Below are 25,203 nucleotides of genomic sequence, written 5' to 3'. Positions count from 1 at the left end.
AGGATTAAAAAAAAAAAAGGGCCCTCCTCACAGAGCTAATGGGTTATTGAAATGCTAAGAGACAAAGCAATTAGGGCCATTAAGGAAAGGTCCACAGGGCAGAGAGATCAGCTTTTCTTCGGGATTTGCATATGAGCCTCAGGGCCTGAGCTCTGCCCTTCCCCTTTCTATGTTCACCAGAACTCCAAAAATCCTCTGCTTTTATTTTGGAGTTTTTCGTGCTGTTTTTTTCTATGCCTGTCTCCTCTCTGCTGGGCTGGCTGCTCTCAGATTCTCTGCTGTCTGGTCTCAGTCTATCTATGGTTGGAGTTTGGATCAGTAGAATGAGTTTCCGATAAGGGCTGCCACTGCAGTTCTCCCTTCTCCTTCCCGGAGCTGACAGCCCCTCCTCCCACGGGACTGAGCCAGGCAGGGAGGGGTGCGGGTCCCCTGGCCACAAAAACTTACAGATTTTGCTGATCTCAGCAGTTCCACGTTTTCATGAGTGTTGTATGAAGTATGCCCAAAGTCAGATTGCTCTGTTGTGTCCAGTCCACACAGTTCCTGGCTTTCTACCTACTTTCCTGGAGGACTAACTAAAACATACCAACCCTATACTAATTTATCAACTTTCTTTTAATTAAGAAATCAAAGAAAAATATTTCTTTGTCCTATTTGTTTAGCTAGCTTTATTTTAATGTACAAAAAAATGCTAAAAGCCATTAACCATTTTCTTTCATAATTAGATATGCATTACCCACTTAATACACACTTCACAATTATCAGAGACTTTATAATTTCCAAATGCATTTTTTAAGTATTACTTTTAAAACGTCTTCTCCTGGGTCTCAATTTCTATTTCAGATATAAATGCACTTTATCACCATATCACCAGGGTGACATAATTATTTTGCATTTCTTATATAAGAAAGAATTTTAAAGACAATCTGAACTGATCGGTGTAGAAAAAGCTTTTAAAAATTATTCCTGAAGTGAGGATTTTTCTTTTCTGTTTTTAAAGTTGCTGCTATAGACAGAAAGAAAACTACTCAATGTCTCCAAATACACAAACATAGAAATCCTTCTCTAGAGAATCAGAGACATTTACATTATGATTGTTTTCTGCAGAGCCTTTTCGTTGTGTTGTGACTATGATATTGATTTATGAGGATGCTTTTATACTTCCTCTATCTATTAAATAAAGATATATTTAAAACTATTTTGAAATAGAGATCTGAGAAATTCTGATTCTGCTCTAGGCTGGGTGACCTTAGGCAAGACACATAGTGCCCAGTCATGAATTTCTCCATCTGTAAAACATAGTTTAGGATGGTTTGTAAGTATAGAATAAAGATGAAGGACATGGAAGGTAAAAAATCTTTATATTCTTCTGGAAAAATAATTACAATGATTGTAAATGCATACATGTTTTTAGTTTTTTAAAATGCATTCCTATTGCATTGCAACCTTGAACCACCTAAAAAAATCAACCCTGTGATGTAGTATAAGAATTTTAACACCATCTTACATATACAGGCAGTGAGGTTTGGAACTCCACTACACCTGAGTTTCTAACTATGTGTACATGTATTATGATTTTAATGCCAGGTACTGTGTTTTAATATTACTAATATCATTAACCTATTACACTAACGTTTCTAAGTATGTGGCATTTTCAAACTACATTTTATTAACAACTTCAACATCCTTAACATCATTCAAAATATTTCCATTGTTCTTAGGAAAAAAGACTGAAATCCAAAACTGGACCAAGAAATAGTTGCATGGGCAATCCCTGCATAGCTCTCCCTCATATACTCACACCAGTATATCAGCTGTCCTCATCCTCTGCTTTACCTGTAATAAGCACTTGGTCCTCCCACCAACTAGGCAAGGTGGGTATTGTTGGTATCCCCATTTTACACAAGAATTAACACTTGTGCACAATGTCATAATGGGTGGGGAACATTCTTCCAACAAGGATAGTGGGCAGTTTATCTCTGGTGCTACTGCTTAAAAGCATCACACTATGATGGATTATGTGTGCTTCTCTGGCATCTCATAATACCACTCACTTATTCCACTGTTTCCAGATTAAGCATTGATTAAAAAAAAAGTGCTTCCTTAAGTGGCTCTGAATTATATTTCCGCCTCATCTGTTATTATTCAACACAGAAACTCAGTCATTACTGAAACATGGCCTTCTATATTCTGTTATCATGCCTAATCATTTTTTTTAATTCAGTTTTATTGAAATATATTCATAAACCATACAGTCATCCATGGTATACAATCAACTGTTCACAGTATGATCATATAGTTATGCGTTCATCACCACAATCTATTTCTGAACATTTTCCTTACATCAGAAAGAATCAGAATAAGAATAAAAAATAAAAGTGAAAAGAGAATACCCAAACCATCCCTCCATCCCACCCTATTTGTCATTTAGTTTTTACTCCCATTTTTCTACTGATTTTTTTTCAATTTTTTAACTTTGTTTATCAAAAAATTAAAAACAAACAGGCAAACAACAACCAAAAAACCCCCACAACATTTCAAACAAAGCAATGGATTAAGGAAAACAAATAACCTAAAATAACTACTTTGCTTCCTATATGTTCCTACCATACCCCAAGAAAATTAATAAACCATGTCCAAACAGAGGAGTAAGAAAAACAAATAATCTAAAATAACTACATTGCTTCCAACATGTTCCTACCATACCCCAAGAAAATTAACAACCCCTAAGAAAACAAAGGAATAAGAGAAAAAAAAAACCTAAAATAACTCTATTGCTTCCAACATGATCTTACTATATCCAAGAAAGTTTACAAACCATAATCATTCCTGAGCATTCCCATAACATTGAGATTACCCTCCATAGTTTATCTGTTCTTATTAGATTATCATTCCCCCTCCACTAATTGGTATCTCTAGGTCCCCTACATTCTACAGTATAAAACATTGTACATTTTTCACAGAATTCACATTAGTGGTAACATACAATATCTCTCTTTTTGTGCCTGGCTTATTTTGCTCAGCATTATGTCTTTTTTTTTTTTTTTAATCTTCATTTTATTGAGATATATTCATATACCACGCAGTCATACAAAACAAATCGTACTTTCGATTGTTCACAGTACCATTACATAGTTGTACATTCATCACCCAAATCAATCCCTGACACCTTCATTAGCACACACACAAGAATAACAAGAATAATAATTAGAGTGAAAAAGAGCAATTGAAGTAAAAAAGAACACTGGGTACCTTTGTCTGTTTGTTTCCTTCCCCTATTTTTCTACTCATCCATCCATAAACTAGACAAAGTGGAGTGTGGTCCTTATGGCTTTCCCAATCCCCTTGTCACCCCTCATAAGCTACATTTATATACAACTGTCTTCGAGATTCATGGGTTCTGGGTTGTAGTTTGATAGTTTCAGGTATCCACCACCAGCTACGCCAATTCATTAGAACCTAAAAAGGGTTGTCTAAATTGTGCGTAAGAGTGCCCACCAGAGTGACCTCTTGGCTACTTTTGGAATCTCTCTGCCACTGAAGCTTATTTCATTTCCTTTCACATTCCTCTTTTGGTCAAGAAGATGTTCTCTGTCCCACGATGCCGGGTCTACATTCCTCCCTGGGAGTCATATTCCATGTTGCCAGGGAATTCACTCCCCTGGGTGTCTGATCCCACGTAGGGGAGGAGGGCAGTGATTTCACCTTTCAAGTTGATGCCTAATCATTTTGCCAATCTATTAACATTTCCTTCAACACATGAAGCTTATTCACATATCTGCATTTCCTCTTGCTGTCCTCTAGATCTGAATGTTCTCCTCCACCCACTTTCTGTGCTTGGAAGACCAAATAATATTCCAAGGCTTCCACTACTTTGGAAGACTTTCCTTGCCACTTCTCCAATTCTAGTAAATTTAACTACTTCGCCCTGTGGGTCGATTATGCTTTATGTCTACCTCTCTCACTTCACCTGAAGCTTTTTGAGGAAATACAATGGGTTGTAAGAATATGGAGTCTGGATTCTGACTGCCTGACTTCGCTACTTACCATTCGAGTGGCTTTGTGCAATTCTGCTATGTCTCAATTAGCTCATCTGAAAATGGGAATTATGGTAACCTTACACAGTAATTTGAGGATTAATGGTGCTAATTTACATAAAGAGCTTGGAGCAGTGCCTGACACATAATAATATGTTAGCAATTTCTTTTTTTCCCTTCCTTTCCTTCTTCTCTCCCTCCCTCCCTCCCTTCCTTCTTTCATTCCTTCTCTCTCTCTCTCTGTCTCTCTTTCTCTTTATTATTAACTTAAGGTTTCACCTATCTATCTGTGAAGGTAGGAAGTAACTGTTTCTTATCTATCTTGTAATCCTTAGGACCTAACACAGTGCTTGCTGCATATAAATTAGGTGTTTTATGGTTGCATGGTGGATAAACAAATGAATAGTCAATTAGTAGATTCCACTCTAGCTGCCCTTTCCCAGGCAAAAATGGAACAAATTTATTTGAAATGGTCACTGGGACTAAATATTTAAGCCCTTTTCTTGATTTACTTTTATCCCAAATATTTAACTTCTCATCAGTAGCGTTATTACACATTATAAGTGCCTTAAAAACAACAACAACAACAAAACAATAGTACAGCTCAGTGAAATCATAGGTTTCTTTCAAAGCACCTTTCTCCATTTTCTCAGGGATGACATTTTAAACAGCAATGACAGATGCAATGTTCTCTCACAACTGCAGAGTAATTTATTAACATACATATGAAAGGAAGAGTCTACATTCAACCTTTACCACCAAAGTCCTTGAGAAATGAAAGAAATTCAAAGCAGCTACAAGTTATTTAAAAAGTCAAACTGGTTTTATCATTCAAGAATGTCAGTGTGATAACAGGAGCTTTGGTAACCAGACACCTGCTGAACTTGCTTTAGGGTTGGAGGTAAGTGACAAAAGAAAAGAGAGCTTAAATTAGAATCTACATGAATATGTAGAATGTAAAAAATCATATGTTTAAGAGCCAAAAAGGACTTCTGTAGTCAAAACTTGCATTTAGTATGTCCAGAGAGGTGAGTGACTTGTCTGGATTACAAAGATGGTTCGAGACAGATTCAATTTAGGAGCATATTTTAATAATAGGTAGTTTTGTATACTTTGGCCACATTTCAGGAGAGTTTCATGGTGGGATGATTCATAATGAGGCAGAGTATTACAGGCTGAGTTTAAAATAAACTCAGAGTGTGCTTTTGAATTACGAAATACCAGGACAGAAGTTACAAACACAAAGCAATCAATCATCCAGAGGTATGCACATACCTAGTCTCTCTCAAGACAGATTAGGTTCTGAAAGTCCACTTGTTCCTAAGGTCAGAGTGACACTGCATAATTGACTGCCAACAGGTGAGAAGCAAAGGCATTGATACATTTTTATTTTGATGGATTGCTTGGTTCTTATCTATGGAAATTCATCTGAGTGGGGCTTCTGGACCCATTGTCTATCAGTAAGTCGATCACATATCTTAGGTTAAATGTTTAATGTCTGTCTTACTTTGGATTCCCTAGGAGCAGAGCATGAGGCAGGGATACATGTGCACATGAGTTATTGAGGGAGTGCTCTCAGGAGAAAGCAAGAGAGGGACGCAGGATAGAGCAAGAAAAAGAGCTAAGCAAGAAGATGGTCTCAGCTATTGTCTAGTTATAGCCTGATCCTCTGGGGAACTTTGGGGCATGAATCGCAGAAAAGGGGCCACTATGAGCCATTAGCAGCTGTGGATGGGCACACTGCCCAGTAAAGGGGTATGGACACAGCACTAACAGCATCTTCTATGAAGTTTATTGTGAAGCTTACTGTCCTGCAGATAGGGTTTATTATTTAGACAATGACTATGCCAATAGCAAATAAAGAAAATAAGAAGGGCTATATAATCCAGGTAGACACTGTTTCAGAGGGGCTGAATAATGTAACATAAAAGCCATAGGTTTTAGATTCTGAATCCATACACTCAAGTCCCAACAGGTTCTCTAACAAGATACCTTAAAAAAAAAAAACAAAACAACTCAGTAATCCTCAGGTTTCTAATCTGTATAAAGGGAACAGCAATCATATGGCTACTCCAGTTAGCCATGTTCAAAGCACCTAAATAACCTGAAAACATGAAACATACAGTTAGTCTGCAGAAAGCTTTAAAATATAAACCAGGAGAATTTTCTATGAGTATCTATTGCAACTTGAAATATATAGATGTTTGACTGAATTGAGGAAGGTAATAAAAATAAAAAGAATTGGAGCTATCAATTCCTGGCTTCCCATGATGGGCCATGGACTTCAGATTCATTATCTCTGTCAATTCACTCCATTATCCTAAGAGGCAGATATTACTCTCAATCTCACTGTATAGATTACATTATAGAGGCTTCATGTTGTTGAATGGTGGCCTAACACCACACCACCAGACATTGGATAGAGACAGAATTTTAACTCAGATCTGTCCGATTCTCAAATCTCACCATTTAACCATCTTTGTCACCCTACCTACCAGAAGATTTTTGGATCAAAATAGACACCGTTGGGAATATATGAAAGGTGTGGTGAGGAATTAAATTGAAGATGCAGGTCTTGCACTTTTGTTGGAGACTAGCATTCAGACTCTAACTTTTCTCTACAAAGAATCAGATATTTAAAAGGGAAAACTTACTCTTGATTACATATATCCCTTCTATTACTTTCTTTCTCTTTCTCCCCCCTGCCCCTTTGGAAAAGTAGACTTATTGCCATATCATATAGTCTTTAAAGGAGATTAGAAGAAAGGATTTGTAAATGGGGCTTCAAATCCACAAGTAAGCAAACTGTTATCCATTCATCTCCTGCTCATTTATACAAAGAAGCAGCAAAGTTGGACCTGATATTTCCACTTTCTTTTAAAGATCTTAGCAGCTTACAATAAACAAACGACTTAAGTGAGGTGACAAATATACTTGTGAGATGCAGAAAAATGGAGGGAGATCATTTATAGGTAATTAAAATGTGCTGCTTATGTTTAGGGTTGACTCAAACCAACAGATATATTTACAATCAAGGTAATCTCTTCCTGGATCCAATAGGACCCATTTCAAGCATGGAGGCACTACAGGTTCCTTGTAGAAGAGGCAGAATGTTGTGGTTTGTATTTTCATCTTTTGTTTTGTCTATTTGTTTCTTTTTTTCAAATTTCAGATTTGGAGCTTACAGTACTTCTGGTTTACAGAAGAAAGATCAGTAAATGGATGCAGGCCATTTTACTATCTGCATGAATAAGACTAGATAGAAATGCTCTTAGGGATCGACAGTCATCTACCATCAAGCCTAAAATGAAACATTTTATAAAGAGACAGAAAAGTCAGAAAGAACAAAGAAACAAGAACTGGTTTCTCCCATTCATCTAAATGAAAGCCACAGTTTCTTAATTTAACCCTTCCTCATTTTTAGCACAGACAAAATACGTTGTGATTAGAGAAACTTCTATTTATAAAAGTATTTTTAAAGGAGAAAGGAGGTAAGAAATAATAATGTAGGGAGTTTCACAAATACTTTTTGTTAAAAAGGGAACAAAGAAGAGGAAGAAATATATGAATATATAAAGCATGATGCATTAATTTTACACATACATAGTGAGTCATTTTCAAAAATGGATAGAATCCGCAACTCTAGAGAAACTCAAGGCTATAACAAATAAATGCTATATGGATTCTCCTTCACCAAATAGTCAAATTTATCATCATAGATCTGATCCAAAGTATGTGCATCTTCTACGGTCACACCTCATCCAAGCAGGAAAAATATTTATTGTGGCAAAATCATTTAAAGCCTCTGAAGCAATGGTTTATTTCTGTGAAATAAGTTTCTAATTGTGATTTTGCTCCCCATTATTTTTCTAAGAGATGGTCTTAGCCAAAATGCAGAAATCAAGTATTTTAATGACCTCTTCCCTAAGTCTTAAAGTAGCCACCATCCTTTGTTCATATTTCATTCAGATTCATAAACTTTTACATTCCCTTTTTATTTCCATGGATACAGATAAATCCAGATACACTTAGCAATGTTCATGAAGGAGCTATATGCACTTCTTTTTAAAATCAGAAATAAGGCCGTCCTCCAAAATGGTCAACGTAAGGGGAACTATATGCAGACCACGGGATCTCTAGTGTTGCCTTTGAATAACCTCTGGAACATAAGACTTGCAATGAGACACAGACACAATAAATAATTAATACATCTACTGATGACTAAAATAGCTCCACAAGGTGGGCTTTGGGCATTTATTTTATGAATAGAATTCCAGAACAACTACTTTTTTAGAAGAACAGACAGCACAGATCTTTCCACAAGTGCCCAAAGGAGTAGCAGCTAACTCTCTGGATCACTGACATACTCTCAGGGATGGGGCAATGTACAAAAGGAGAAATGAAAGCCTTCAACTTTACCGACATCAACAGATACAATTACTCTCCAACAAGGTTTTCCCCGGATCCAATATGAAATATTTCAGACCCTGGAAACATTATACATAAGGGATATAAGAAGCAGGATGTCTGCCGTTCATCTGCTAATATCCCTAAATGTCACCAAGGTAATTACTTGGATGCCATTTATGTGATTGTTGCAGTTAACATAAAAACTGCCTTTAGCAAACACTCTATTTCCACCTACATCAAACTGTGGGTGCATGATCATTTTCCTGGAAGAATACCCTCTTCCCTAAAAGACATGTCTACCCTCAGCTTTTACTTCCTGTGCCTGCCCTGAACGCTAATAAACAGTGGGGGGGAAAAAAAAGGAAAGGACATAGAAAAAAGAAAAATGCGGGTTACTGAGCATATACCTCGACTTACCAGGTCTGGGCTAGGGGACCTGCGCAACCCCTAGGGAGGGTAGTGGGTACGGGCGGTCAGTGTCCTCCACAGCCCCCCGGACCTAAGGAAGCGAGGTCGAAGGCAGGCCCCATTTCCTCACCCAAAATACCACCGGTGGGGGAGGCTTGCCGGAGGAAACCGCCCTTCCCCCAACCGCCCTTTCCCCCACTTCCTTATCTTGCCCGTACACTCCCCGTTGCCAATGCAACTCCCATCACCACCAGTGCGCATACATTGTTGCCAGACACCGTTGCCAGAGCAACTCCTGCACCTTTTAGAACAACCTCCGTGCCCTCTTAGAACCAATCCTAACCTCCGCACCCTCTCAGAACCAATCCTAGCCTTTATCCCCTCAGCATTGGCTTGTAACAACCCCCGCCCTCTATGCCAGCCCATATAACCTGTGCTCACCCCGGAATAAAGGTCCTTTTGTTCTACCCTTACTGGAGGAAGAGTGTCTTATCTTTCCCTTCTCGCCGCCCTCCACACCTTGCACGCCTCCCGCCGGGGACCTGGCCAAGTCCCCCGCCTCGCCCTCGCCTCCGGGAAAGAGCCCCCGCCGCCGGTACCCTCCAAGCAACGCCGATAGCCGAGGGTTCAGCAACCGGCCGCCCCCCCCCCCCTCAGACGAATCAACTGCGACCGCAGAAAAAAGTAATGTATCATATATCTTTATTTTAATATGTATATAGGGAAATTTTAGCGGTATTTCTAAAAATAATTCACAAATTATTTTTTAAGTAACTGATTTTTCTTCATTTTATGAAAAAGATTTCTACTATCCCCAAGAGTGTAGATTCACAAAATTCATTGTCAAAACTTTTTACCCTCATAAATTCACATTTACTCTCAGAGAACAGATTATTGGCAAAGTTGGATTTTTTCCCCTAATATACATAGTGTAGGAACACTATATTTTTAGAAACATGGAGTAAGAATTATTTTTTACAAACTCACATGCAAACTGGAGTTTCACTTTCCGACTCAGAATTGTTCCCAGAGGATTGGTGGCCAGACATTGATACGTGCCAGTATCTTGATCCGTGAGGGGGTTACTGATTGCCAAACTGCCTCCATCCAACCTGTAGTGATAACTCATGGTAAAATCAATATCTGTGCCATTTTGCTTCCACCTTCAAGGGAAAAAAATCAAGTTACACTTATAATACATGAAGTCGACTGCCGTATGTCTTAAACAGCATACAGTTTTAATTTCTACAAACATAAAGCAACCAGGTTAAATGTGGAGACAATCCTACCAGTTTCACCAAAGGCAACTGTTTCTGTGAGCTCAGTGATATCAAAACCTAAGCTATTTGGAAGACATTCTAATCTTTAGGGCTAGAATATTCACCCAAATATATACAAAGAGGCAACAGAACTCTTGGTATGAGAAACAAAAATTAAACATTCAGTCAATAACACTGGCCACCCTATTCCTTCAGCGACTTTTCAAATAAAATATACCATACCTGAACACCCACAACTGATACCACAAAATTGAATGTCAAAAATGATTTAGAGATAGAAACCCAAGGAGAGTATATTACAAATGGCACAAAGAAAGCCAGCAACAATGTTACAATGCCAATTTGAGACTGATAACAAAACAACAATAACCTGACTACTTTAGAACATGATTGTCTCTGTTAGTCTGTTACTTGGAAAATTAATCACGTTGAAAATATTTAAATGGTACTTAGAAATGTCAAACTAAAATTATACTCTAGCAAAACAAATGCGGTTTGAGAGGCTTTTATTTTAGGAAGCAAAGAGTCTCTTGGCTTACCTATTAGTCAATAAAACTTTAGTTCATGAATTAACTAGCTGAAGGGCCTTACAATAATATTTATTTTCAAAGATACATAAAAATTTTTAAATTTTCATTGGTCATTCTTAGATGAATGAACACCCAGTAATCATCTCTAACCAGACCCACTTTCCCCATCTTGCACTTTTAACTTTCCACCAAAATTTCCAGGCATTTTGAATTATGAATATTGCATATATAATGAGATACATTCCTAAGGCACAAGCTTCGTTTAGTCATACAAACCATTTAGGAAAACAGACCTTTAAAAATTTTGATTCAAGATAGTCATTTGTAAAAAGAAATGACTCTTCCAACGGAACATAGCCAACTCCAAACCATGATTTTAGGGTCTATGCCAGGTCTCCCTTTCATACTGAGATCCTATTAGAAATATTTTGCTGGGGAAGGCTAATTTTAAGAGAGGAAAGACAATTTACAAAACTATTACAAATATCATTGACTTTCTTAGGAATATCCTGAACCGTCCCATAGGGAGAATCTGGAAAATCTCTACTAAAGTAGAAAAGAAATATGGATTTAGGTGATCTTCTACCCTATTAAAGAAGAAGTGATTGATCAAATATCAAACCGATCAGAGTTTTTGAACCAGCCTTGTCACTTTAAAATGTTTTAGCTAATTGCTGTGCACCTCAACTTCTCTTTAATAAAAGGGAGTTAGTTGAAAGACCACAATCAAAAAGATTACATTTTGTTTGCCTGGACTTTTGGCCAATTTTTTTTTTCCTGGAGGAATTTGTAGAGTACATCTTATTTTCAGTGTTAGGGCAAGAAAATATGAGAAAATTTTGCTTTCTTTAGGCCTGTCTCAAGACACCAATATTCTCCCTGCCAGTCCTGTAATACCATCTTTCATAATTTGCTTACAGGGCACAATCTTTGGACCTTCATGTTCCCTTTCATTTTCAAAGCAAAGGATATACCACACTTAGTTTGCCAGCTCTCTTTAATTTTGGAATCAATCACCGAAATAACTGCTGTCATCGTTACATGCTCCTAATTAAGCTTGGTAATTGTTTTTCAACACAAATTCAAAGTTGTTGGCTTAGTTGCAGCAAATGAATTTTTCACAGTATCCCCATAATCATTCTAATCACTACAGTATAATGATTATTAAACTGTGCATATAGATCAGGGGTTCAACTCCTGGTGTGGGCTTTGCCCTAATTAATATGTTTAAATCAATGGAGAAACAGTATTAATGAACTTAAGTGATTGTCATACACGTATAACTGGTAGAATTACATACCCAGGAGTATTTTCCCATGATGCATACTGGGAAATATGCTTTAAAGGATTATTTTAAGCATCTGCATTAATATCATATTAATTTCAGGAAACAAAATGAATTTGAATAAGATTCTTGGCCAACATCCATCACTATTCTTAGTTAAGCCATGACTGAAGGATATGATGGCAGGGGGCTGTCCCTCATTAGGGGGGTATGGGTGTTTCATTGATTTTCAAACTACAGTCTTGCTTCAGAATCATTATGGAATGCTTGTTAAAAGTGCGTATTTCTGGGCTTCTCCCTGGATCTCTGAAGTAGAGCTCCAAAATCGAAATCAACTGTACACTAGATTTGATACCATTATCCCCTGGGGAAACAGTCCTCATCCTGGCCTTGACATTTCTTTGCTGTGTATCCTTGGACAAGCCATCTGATTTCTCCGGAAGTCAGTTCCTTCCTTTATAAACATTGCACAATAATATGTATCCTGCTTTATCTTATGGGGTGGCTAAGAAGATCAAATAGGGAAATGAATGAAGAGGATTGAAGGGCAGAGTGATTACTGTTATGGTTTTTACTCAGAGAGGGCTGGAGGTTCTCCAGAGATAAGGATGTCTTCATGACTAATTTAGGTAGGGTAGAAAAATTAAAGGAGTTTCCTCTAGTGACCAGGTCAAGAGTAGTTGTGTCTAAAATCTTCTTAGATATTTCAAGTCCTTTTCCTGATAAAGAGTGTAACCTGTTTGTGTTGCTTCAATTTCTCAAATAAAATATATATATTCTGAGCTGGAACTAAGCTCATTGCTATCTGATTTTTCTGGACTTACTAGGTATAAGCAATCCTTTCCAGGTACCATCTTTAGACAACCCACTTTACGTCCCTTTTCAAGGCTTCCTGGCTAGACTTCAATTCTCATGTATTACCTCCTGGTCATGAGAAGGCTAATTCTTTACATGGGAACACTTCTGTTCAGGCTTGCCCAACATTTGTATCTTCCTGCTTTCACTGAAATTCCATTTGTGATGGTACTGACTCAATTGGAAATGACTAGACAAGTTGGTTTTAAACTGTTTCCAAATTTCTGTATTTAATCTTGCTTATTTTCCCCAATGAGATTTTATTTGCTAAAAGGAATTTTTAAAAAAGGAAAAAGAGTCTAAATATTAACTGTATCCATCACTTTTTTGATAGGGAAGCTGATGCCAAAAGACAGAAAATAATTTTTCCTGAATCACATATAGAATGACAGGTAGATCTGTACCTAGAACTGAAACTGTTATTATAAGATAAGGACTTTTTAATATTGCATCACACCATATCCAAAGAACCTCAAATAAAGCTAGAATCTGTGAATCAAAGATTTCCCTGCCAGGGCACAGGTGCATGTTGCACGTACACACACATATACACACACTTTAGGTGAATATTGTTATGAAAGAATTTTGTTATAAAATTTAAGTTACAAACAGCCATGCTAAAACTAAACTTCCAAATTTTTTTTTGCCAGTGCATGTTTTCTAAAATACTTTTGTTCTTTGCTTTATTATCAATGAAATTGGGTGTGAGTCTGACATTTAAGGATTAAAAACTTAGTCCTTTTCTCACTCACTCTCTATAAGACTACAAGTTTTCATAATATATTAAAGATGAGATAAGACAAGTTAGGGTGGTAAAAAATAAGAAACTAAAGTACTTGACTTTGCATCCTAATTTACAAGTATTTTAGAAACAAAAGCTACTTAACAATATTGAAATTTGAGATCTCTTCATTCAGTGAATTTCTTCATAGATAAAACTAATTAGCAAACTGTCTTGAGAATTGCTATTTTATATCTTTCTGCCTCTGACAAGCTGTAAGTTATTTTTTATATAAGTACATATTACTTATTAATTTATCCTGCTTGTACTTAGCAAACATTTCCTAAATTATAGAAATTAACATATTCTTTCCCTCTCAAACAAATTCTCCCAACCTCTGATCAATCACATAAATTCTCAAAAATAAAATTATGACTTTACCTATAAAGTATGCCTCAAAAGTGGGGCAATCAGATTTTTATACATTGAACCATAAGTTAAATTATAAAAGACAATTCATCACTTAAGGAAAAACAAACGAATGAACAAACCCTGAGATGCTGAATCATATTGTCAAGTGAATGATCTTCGCTTAACAAATAGGTTTCATTGGTTTGCGTTTCCTAAAGACAGGCAATAGTTACTGTAATGAGAAGACTTGGCTTTTCAGCTGTCTTGTTACAAAAAGAAGACAGAAATATTTTGGTAATAGATGGTGGTGATGGTAGCACTACATTGTGATTGCAATTCACACTACTGAATGTGGTTAAAAGGGGAAACTAAGTTATATATGTTAGTAGGATAAAAATTTTTAAATAAACCAACAACATAGGACTATACAACACAAACAGTGAACCCTAATGTGAACTATGGACTATAGTTAATGGTATAATTGTAATACTATTGTTTCTCCAACTTTAGTAAAGTTTCCAAACCAACACAAAGTGTTAATAGTAGGGAAAACTCTGTGTGTGTGTGTGTGTGTAGGAATAATATAGGAACTCTATTTGCTGCATGATTTTTCTGTAAACTTAAAGCTTCTCTAATAAAAGAAAATTATTTCTTTTAAACTGCAAAAAATAGAAAAAAGAGAGAGGCTGAAGTTAGCTCAATAAAATACAAGATATAGGAGAGTTGACTTTAGTTTTGTTCATTTAAGCTATTTAGATAACTAATGTGGAAAATTTAAGACCAAAGAAATTATACATATAAGCCTTCTATTTTTAGTGCAACTACAAATTAGACAAAATCGTCTTATGTTGTCAAAATATACTGAAATTGTTACTTTTTGTGTATGTTGACTAAATGTCACTACTAAGAATTAACTCTTAAAAAAACATTTTAAAACCCAAGCTAAAATAGTCATTTTTATATTTATTGCCATTTCGTGTATTCACACTGCATATGTAGTTCTTACCAAAGTATCCTTATTATTTACACAAGTACAATTTATGCATGCATATATTTCTAAAATCGTGAATTCCACTTACAATATGGATCAAAGACTGCCTTTGGTGAACCGTGCATATAAGAATAAAAATATTACTTGCCTTTCCTCCCTATTATTCCATGGGAAACATGGGAGAAACAGTTATGATTTTGCTGTACTTGCTCATAAAAAAATTCTCTTTCTACCCTGGAAGGTACATAGCTGTCTTTAAGATATCTTGCTAAAATCAGTGCTTTCAAGGTGATGGGGCATGCTAGTGGGGTCACAGAATTTTATCTGATAAAATAAACAATAGTTTTTGTCTTGATTAACTTCTTTGGGGGACCATTTTCAGTTATTGTACATAGGAAAACTGAGGCAGTAGCTCCAAACTTGGGGGTGGGGGGGGATCAAAATGAACTTGCACTTTAGTCTTTCAAACTATGGGAACAAATCTCCCTCCCCGCCTTCTCCCTTCCTCCCTTTCTCCCCCTCTCTCCTCCTTCCTCCTTCTCCTTTCCTTTTTCCTTTCTTCCTCCCTCTCTACCACACTTTCTCCCATCCTTTCTTTCTTACCACAGGTGGCATTTCATGGCATGAATCTGAAGAACAAATGTTCTACATAAATCCAGTGAATAATAGCAGAGGCATAATAGTAGTTACCTTGGGAAATGGGGAGTTAGTTATTGCCTGGAAAGTGGCATGAGAGAATTTTGGGACCCCAGAGGTGGCATATCTTCATCTGTATGGTGGGCACACAACTGTAAACATATATAAAAATTCACTGAGCCGCCCAATTCACATTAGTTGCACTTTAAGCCCTTTATTATGTGTATGCTTTACTTCAACAAGGAAACAAAAATTAAAACAGTATGGTGCCCAGAAGTAGGACTTTACCTATAATGGGGTGAAGGGTGACCATTAGCTGCACAGTTAAGAATGACTTCAGATTTTGATATACCCAAAGGGAAAATGACATCTTGTGGTTCCTGGGTAAAAACAGGGCAGCTGGAAAGACCATCACCTGTGAAAAGAAAAGATAAGATTACATGAAAAGATGTGACCCTGTTATGAATATATGTATTATTTATCAAGTAGCCATAGATTTACAAAAAAAAAAAAAACTAATTTTGAAACAATCTCAAACTTACAGAACAAGTTGCAAGAATGGCACAAAGAAATATTTATTCTGAATCATTTGAGAGTAAATTTGCAAACTGATACTCCATTAACACAAATAAATTAGTTTTTATTTCCTACAAACAAGTATTTTTCATAACCGCAATAAAAACATGAATTAAATGAACACTGGAATTTGCTTTGATCCAGTACTAACATCTAATGATCAGGCCCTTATGTCACCATTTGCGCTAATAATATCCTTTATAGCAAAAGGATCCAGTTACGAATCACAAGTCTCAGCTAACTTTTAGTCTCTTTCAATCAGGAACACTTCCAGGTCTTGCCTTAATTTCCCTGATTTTTGAACATGTGAGGATTACAAGACAGTTATATGGTAAAGTTTCCCTCAATTTGAGGCAGGTACTAAGGACTGGTGGTGGTGGTGGTAGCTGTATTCCCAGGGTGCAGAAAATAAGAGGGTGCACTACCTATAATGATATTTATGTATATACATTTATATAATGAATTTTTAAAACAATAATGAAACCACTGAAAATTGGCTGTCTTTTTTTTTTATTACCATCAAAAAGACTCCTCCCAGTCAGTAAGAATAGTGATATCATTGTCTTCCTTTATATCCTCCATTCCCTCCCTGTCCTGGTATACCACTGTGTCTCCTGTTTCACCATAATTATGTTCAAGTGTGTTGTGTTCCTTCCATTGCATCCTATGAGGTGCAAAGGACTTCTTTTTCTTTAACTTTTTTTTTTTAAATAATTTCAAACTTGCAGGAGAGTTTCAAAAATAATACCAAACCCATACAGAGAATTCCAACATACATCCCCAGACACCCAGGTCAACCAATTTTAACATTTTGCTATATTTGCCATATCTATTTATTTATCTTTTTTCTGAACATTTAAGAGTAGGTTGTGTACCTCATACTCCTTGAACAAAAAATACTTCCATTCTACATTTCTGAAGAATAAGAATAATTACTTATGTAACCACCTTAAGTACAATTATCAAGTTCAAGAAATTTTACACTGACATAAATCTTACATTTATATTATAATTTTTTCATATGTCTCAATAATCCTTTTGAGCCTTTTCTCTTTCATTATTAGCTCTCATCCAGGATTATGTATTGCATGTAATTGTCACTGTCTCTCTGGTTTCTTTTTTTTTAATTGTGGAAACATATATATATATATATATATATATAACATAACTTTCCCATCTTATTGCTCCCAAGCATACCATTCAGTATGATTCACAAAGTTGTGCCACCATCACCACCATCTATGACCAGAACTTTCCCCATGGCCCCAAACAGAAACCTAACACCCATAATGCATTAACTCCCTGTTCCCCCTACCCACTAATCCTGATAACCTATACTCTACTTTCTGCCTCTATGACACATATTAGCTAGGATATTATGTGATATATTATATGAAACAACTAGAATATTATACATTTTAGCTATTTCATATAAATAGAATCATACAACAGCTGTTTCTTTGTGTCTGATTATTTCCCTCAACATGATAGCTTCAAGGTTGATCCATAGAGTGGCATATATCAGAACCTCATTCCTTTTTAGGGCTGAACAATATTCCATTGCATGTATATAGCACATTTTGTTTATGCATTTCTCTGCTCGTGGACACTTGGGTTGTTTCCACCTTTTGCATATTGCGAATAATGCAGCTGTGAGTATTGGTGTACAAATATCTGTCCAAGTCTCTGCTTTCAATTATTTGGAGTATTGAAACAGGATTGCTGGGCCATATGGTGGTTCTGTGTTTAACTTTTTGAGGAACTACCAAACTGTTTTACACAGTGGCTGTACCATTTTACATTCCCACCAACAATGCTTGTTATGAGGGTCCTATTATTCTGCATCCTCACCAGTACCTATTTTCCTTTTTGTTTAATAGTACCATTCTAGTGGTATGAAGTGGTAGCTCACTGTAGTTTTAATTTGCATTTCCCTAGTGGCTAATGATGAGCATCTTTTCATGTGCTTATTGGCCATTTCTATATCTTCTTTGGAGAAATGCCTATTCAAGTCCTTTGATCATTTCTTTTAAATGGAACTGTCGTTTTTTTTTTTTTTTTCCATTAAACTGTAGATGGTCAATATTCTGGGTATTAAACCCTTATCAGACATATGGTCTCCACATATTTTCATCAATTCTATTGGTTGTCTTTTTACTTTTTTGATAATGAAAAAAGATGCAAAAAACATTTATTTTGAGGAAGTTGAATCTATCCAGTTGTTTTCTTTTTTCATGCCTTGAATGTAAACTCTATAAGCCATTGCCTAATACAAGGTGTCTGGACTTCTGTTCTATTTATGGTGATGTTAATTCTGATCTTTTGGTTAAGGTCATTTCTCCCAGGCTTCTCCACTTTAAATCTATAAATGTATTCTGTTTTCCTTTGCAATTAGTATTTTGTGGTTAGAGACTTGGAGACATGTAACATACTGTTCTTCATTAAGTATTTAATTTTTATTCCTAATTTCTTTCAGTATGAATCCATGTAATCAACAGATTATAATCCCTTACTATTTATTTTGGTGCCCAATTTGGCCCTAATTTGGCCAACAAGAGACCATTCAAACTAGCTTCTTTGTTCTTTTGACATGTCCCTATCATTCTTTGCACTCTTCCTTGCTTTCTGTTATAACAAAGTGCTCCAGGCTTATCTTCTATTTTTTCCTGCCCCAGCCCTGGAACTAGGCTTTCATTTTTTTTTCCAAGAAGATCTCGTTCCATTTATTAGAGAATGGTATTTAGAAATCAATGCCTGGGTGCTAAATGTGCTCATGGCTATTGAGGTGCTGCTGCTTCTATATATGTTACACACCTCTATCTATCTATAGTGATCTATGGTCAGTTAAGTCTAGTTTTCTCTTTCAATATTTTTAATTCCCTATTTTAGAATACCTAGTTCCCATTTTCCTTCATGTATTTATTCATTTGTTCATTTCCCCCTATATACAACAAATCTATTACCTCCACCACCCTCTCCCCTGCGTGATGGCCTTCCTCGTCCTGCACGTATTCTTGCAGCCACCCTTGTTGTACTCCCACACCTGCTCTGACACCACTTGTTCTAATCCCCCCACAACCCACTCTCTCTCCACTCCTCACCTCACTAGGGTTCAGGCATGTGCAGTGTCTCCCTCACTGCACTGATGCTTTCCTCACCCCACCCGGCCTCTGACACCCTGTGCACGGCCACATGCCTCCATAGATAACTTTATTCCATCATTCAGGTTCTAACACCTCACACTGGAATAGCCCCTCCCCATGAGAGGGCTGACCCCACTGTGGGCTACTACAGCCCTACCCCTGCCCTGCATGGACATTTTTCTCACTTCCTCAGGCTCCAACACCTCATGCCCCACACTCACATGGATGCCTGCCTTACTGGCCCCACTTAATTACATTTGGACTAAGCTATTAAGAAAGGAAGTAAAGGAGAAGAGAGTACTAGTACTTATACTTAAGCTGAAATCCAGTATTTGTTTTTGTGTGTAAGTGAGCAACATAAAATATACCATTAGTCATATCAGGACCTAATATTAGGACAGCTGGTCTAGAACTCTAACAGTTCTACCAAGGAACCTTTAAGGATCTGATTCTCTCCCTTAATATCAACCACAGCTCCACAGAATCTTAAAGTTTGAAGATCTTCTGTAGACCATTCAGGCCAGACTTCTGGGTTTGGAAAGGCAATAAAACTCATAATTAAGAACATAGGTCCTGGAACCCAATGGGCCTTGGTAGATTTGAGCAATTCTCAATGTCTTCGTTGGTAAAGTAGAGCTAATATCTAATCAAATGGTTGTTTTGAAATATGATATACTGGTTATAAAGTGTATCACATTGCGCCTGGTATAAGTTCAGATGTCTTTGAAAAATCATCATTCTCGTAACCATCAAAACTTTTGTATGCTACCTCAGCATCCATCTCACTTTGGCCAAGCCGCTTGCCTCAACACTGACCTTTGGTGCAGTTAATAAATATTTTCCCACCCCTGGGGCCTAGACTCCACAGAATTCAAACTCATATCTGCAGCTACCACTCACACCACCCACATACCTCACTCAGATCCCACAGGCAGCTCCAACTGATAAGTTAACCATTCCAAACACCCTTGGACCCCCAATCCCTTTCCCTTTTCACATGTGTTTGCTTTAAACTAACCAATCCTTGACTCCCACAGGACATCTACTAAGACCCACCCCTAGAACACATTTAAGGCAGAAACACACAGGTCCTTCTCACAGTGTTTATGTGCTCCTCAACTGCTAGTGAGCCACCAAACCCAATCACTCTTCCCATCAACCCCTCGGGGCACCGCTCTCTCTCTGGGACCTGTAAGTAACAAACTGTCTTTTCTCATGAATTATGGTCTCAGTTTCCCACTGTGTCACACCAGGCCTCCACCCAGATCCAACTAACAACTAATTCAAAACAATTGGCATAACTAGCAGGGTGAGTTGGTCATGACCATGGGAAATGCAACATTATGCCTTCTGGCTAATCTTGGTTTGCTAAACGGCTCTTTCAGACAGCTAATACTATCTAGGAAGGGTCCACAACTTGCAGATGTTTGTCCATGTCGTGCTGTGCCATTGCCTGTTGCTTATGTGGGATGTTGCCAAGACTCCTTACCCTAAATTGTGGATCCTGCAAGTCTAAGTCCTCCTTGGGATCCACAAACTGCTAGCCCCAGTAGGGCAAAAAGAAGCAACTTGGTTTCCAGCACTCCCCAGGATGTAAGTGACTCATCTGAGACAAACTGGCTAACATCTGAAGGTCCCACTGTCTCCATGGAGGGGGTATAGGGACTGGAGATAGACAACTCCTGCCCCGGTACAGGGACAAGGAACACATGGGCTTTAAGAGGACTGGCCCCACAGTAACTGGAGACTACCCAGGCTGCAATCAATATGATAAATATATGTAAATAGCAGCTCCAACCTAGCAAGAGGGGCACCCCATCCACGGGGAGTATAATGTGGCACCCCAAAAGCAATGGTGTCACTGAGGCCTGAGGTCTTTTTGTGGCTGTTGCTGTTTCTAATACTGTCCCTCTTCATCCCTCTACCCCATGGATTACTGTGGGTCTAATCCCTGGCACAGGTGGCTAAAGAATTATTAGCATGAATAGGCAAGCCTGTGGACTATCCTCCTCCTCCCTTTTGTGGGGCATGCAGGGGGGAAAAAAAAACAAAAGCAAAAGTAAAATGTGCAGGCCCCATTAAGGGCTGCTGTTTATCAGGAGACCAAGGGCCCTAGTACCTCATCTAGGAGCTCTCCCTAATGATCTAGTCACCATCATACTAGCAGAAACAGATCCCAACCCCAACAGGGTAAACTGGGACACCCTAGAGAGTCTGGCTGGCAAAACCACAGATCTTCCCCATCACCATGCTAACGTCAAGCAGGGCCCCAAAAGGGAGCTCAAATTAGAAACCGAAACTCAAAAATTTACTTGATTGGAGATTCAAACCACAGTTAAAGATTTTGTTCAAGGGGACAAGGAGAAAAGGGCTGATTGGTTACTGAGAGTCAATAACAGGGGATCTAAGTGGCTAAGTGGCTACTCCCATCCCAGAAAATGATGCAATTGACTGGTATCATTAAAGGCCCTGAGCCCTTCATCTACTGACCTGGATATTTATGGCAGGAAAAAAAAAAGACACACAGGTCCATAGTGGGTCCTACCACGAGGGCAGATGTCCACTGGCCAACTATTGATGAGTACCAGTTATTACTTAGAAAGATTGGGATGATGCTATGGGAAGAGCACTTCTTTGAGCATTCTGACAAAAAGACTCAAAGTTTATCTCTAGCCCTGAGGAGAACCTCTTTTATACTGAGTCATGTAAGATTTTCTTACAGGTAGCACCCCTTTCCCACAGTTACACGGCAGCCTTGTTCAACCTTACTGGCAAAGCTATGGATGGGGTGGCATTATTGGCAGGATATGAGGAGGAATCACATCAGAGTCACAGATCCTGTTTTATGAGGCACAGGGCCCCTCCCATAAGGACCTGGCCTATACCTCCTGCTGCCTATCAAAGACCCACCTCCCTGTCCTGTAGGATTTATGACTATTGGAACAATTCTTATTAAGTAGAATTAATAAGTGGTGGCACCTTGTGCTCTTACTTTCCCCTCTACAGGTATTGATGCATTAACATGTCACCTGGAACAAAGATCAAATCCTTGGTTCCCTTGATGGGCCATGCCCAACGGGACCACTGTAGAATTGCCCCTGCCAAATAAGGTGATAAATGCTGCAACAGTGCCTGAAACAAGGCACACTGGGGTTCCAGCCCGCAATCCTAGATCTGCTAAAAGAGCGAGTCATTATACCTGCCCTCTCCTTATACAATAATCCTACTGGACAATTCTTAAAGCCTCCGCCAATGAAAGGCAATTAACTATCAATTATACCAATATTCTTGCACATGTTACGCCCATCAAAACTCCTACTCCTTATACTGTCTAATTAATAAAAAATATACACAAGGGTATCAGCAACAGCTTTGGTGTGACAGGCTTGCCCAACATGTTTTTCTCAGGGCCAATAACTAAAGAATCCTAACCACTGCTGCCAGAGACCTTACCAAGACCTCGACAAACTATCTCAAAAAAAAAAAAAAAAGAGAGACACTGCCATTAAAGTACCTAATATTCACTCCTACACAGAATATTTAAGCTAACCTCTAATCTGATTAAGGGATGATGCTAAAGAAGACCTCCAAGAGGACTTACCCACACTCACAGATCATTTACTGGAATGAAAGGTTAGGCAACAGAACTTACAGAGGCCATCAAATTCTGACAAATTTCTGGACATTATCTGTCTCTCTAAAGGAAGACAGATGCCCACCACCATTAAAACACAAACTCACCTCAGACAAGAAGACATGTACAACACCTGTTCTGGACCTGACACATCCCACACTTTGTACTCTCATAACAGTCCATATACAAATCATATATATGCCTGCTGCTTTCCACTAGGGAAAGCCCCAACAATGAGCCTTAGAATTGGTACAATAAGTCAATTCCCAAGCCATTTCCCTTGTCCCATCATGAATGGATTTCAGATTAGAGACTCTGGCCACCTCCAATTATGCCTCTTGGAGTCTTTGAAATCAGCATGGCAAACAATGGGTTCCTGTGGGTTTTACTGGATTAAAATGCTCCCTTTGTCTGCTGTCTGATATACTCTATTGAAAGGGCAGATCCAGGCTGCTTATCGGTCTCTTCTAGAGAAGGAGGCACTTATAGGGCCACAACTGGCCGGCCTGCCTCAGAGGTTCCCATAATGCTATGAGTGAGAGATAATTGCCAGGTGAAGCTCAGCAGGGTCAATGAAGCCTCAGTGGTAAAATGGCAATGGCACATGCAGGAGAGGGCTAACCCTGACAAAAGGGCCTTTCCAATGCTCACTCCCTTGCTATGGATCTTGAGATGCTGGCAATGGCGTCCCCATTACACCCTCCTCTAGCCAAGTGGGGAGCCCCTTGGGACCAACTGTCTGACATGGAAAGGAACTGTATATCTCACAATGGCAAGGCTATCACTGTACCCAACACAGCTCACTGGAGAGCCATGGCATATGACCCAGTCTCAAACACCCCACTTACCCAAGATAGCTGTTTGGGGTCTACACAATTGGCAGAATTGGAAGCAATCCAATTAGCTCTCTGGTATGTTCTTGAGCTGCCAGTTGCCCAATCTATGTATCTTCACTGATTTTTTTGTGTGATGGCCAAGGGGCTGGCAGGGAAATCAGGTCAATGGAAACAGAAAAATATTCTCATACAAAGAAAGCCCTTGTGGGAGACTCCACATCTGGAAACTGGCTTGCAGCCTCACCCATTTCCACACACGCTTGACTTATCACACCAGATTACTCTTCAATGATACTGTCATTAAACTACCTAAAATTCATTCCTACACAGCATATCCAGCATGTTCCTTGGAGACTGCCCACTCAGGTCCTCCAAGCATCAATCTGGCAGGGTGGGCTTATAGTATCTCATGGCTCAGAGGCTCCTCTGCCCTGTTGGAGTAGATACACAGAAAGGGATTTCCTCTAGGCCCATCACTGTTCAAAATAATTACTAAAGGTGTTGACGTGCTCCAAAACCAAACGCTTGCATCCCATAAATGGGGACAGTTTCTGCAGGGGAGAGGGAGATAAACCCTTCTCCCATGGCCATATTTATTATAAAGGCCCATTCCCCATCACTGCTGCAGCCCCAAGCTGTGGAATGGTCTGGGTCACCTTTGAAGATGACGAGAAACTACATCTGGTGGATGTCGGTCACATAAAAAAAATCACCTCCTTTCATCCAATCATGAGTGCCTATTGTCTCTACATGGCACAACAGGTGAGCTGGAAAGCACCAGCATAGAGAAAGCCCTGAGAGAAAGCATTATACACTCTCTCAGCAATGGAAGAAACAACACCAAGTCCAACTGTCATGATACAAGTAGCAGTCCTGGAAGCTGGTCCTCGCTGACTGATACAATGTCAATGTTCACCCTGGCTCTGGGTTTTAGTATTTTCCCTGGCTGTATGGATCACAGGCTTCACTTACCGACCCTCAAGGTCTCACTACGCAGACCCAGGAATGCTCAAACAATGCTTGCCTAATCCCAACACTGTACCCAGGGATGGGACAGAGGAAATTGCTGGCTATCACTCCTCAACCTCCTGCACCCAGCATGCCACCAAGCATGGCTAATGACCTAAAGCTCTCTAACCTATACACCAAATGGGTCTCCTGACACCAATGCATGAATGATTCTCAATCCAGGGATAACCTAAATAAGGTTCTCATACAGCACCAATGGCCTCAGGAGTATAATTAAATTAAACCTTCAGGGCTAATTATCTTCTGCTCCAACATGCTGGACATACTATTCTAAGCCAAGAGCTTACATTGCAAAGAGGGCCTACATAGAATTAATACCCATCTGGCATATATATGTGGACAAAACATTTTCTCCCTGTGGAGGGAAGTGTGGGGGAGTTGTGCAGGAACGGGCAGGCAACAAATACTTTGCTAGAGCTGC

General features: G+C 38.5%; 1 protein-coding gene across 1 annotated transcript in view; it reads right to left on the bottom strand.

The window, feature by feature from the left end:
* The window catches only part of LOC119507338 (contactin-6-like), a 572,510-nt gene that overhangs the window by 199,484 nt on the left and 347,823 nt on the right, over nt 1-25,203 (bottom strand). Inside the window, 2 exon segments of the mRNA XM_037800513.1 lie at nt 9,843-10,018; nt 15,853-15,979. Of these exon segments, the coding sequence (XP_037656441.1) occupies nt 9,843-10,018; nt 15,853-15,979 (303 nt within the window).

Source organism: Choloepus didactylus, chromosome 1, assembly GCF_015220235.1.
Source record: "Choloepus didactylus isolate mChoDid1 chromosome 1, mChoDid1.pri, whole genome shotgun sequence".
Classification (NCBI taxonomy): domain Eukaryota; kingdom Metazoa; phylum Chordata; class Mammalia; order Pilosa; family Megalonychidae; genus Choloepus; species Choloepus didactylus.
This window is presented reverse-complemented; position numbering and strand designations above follow the sequence as displayed.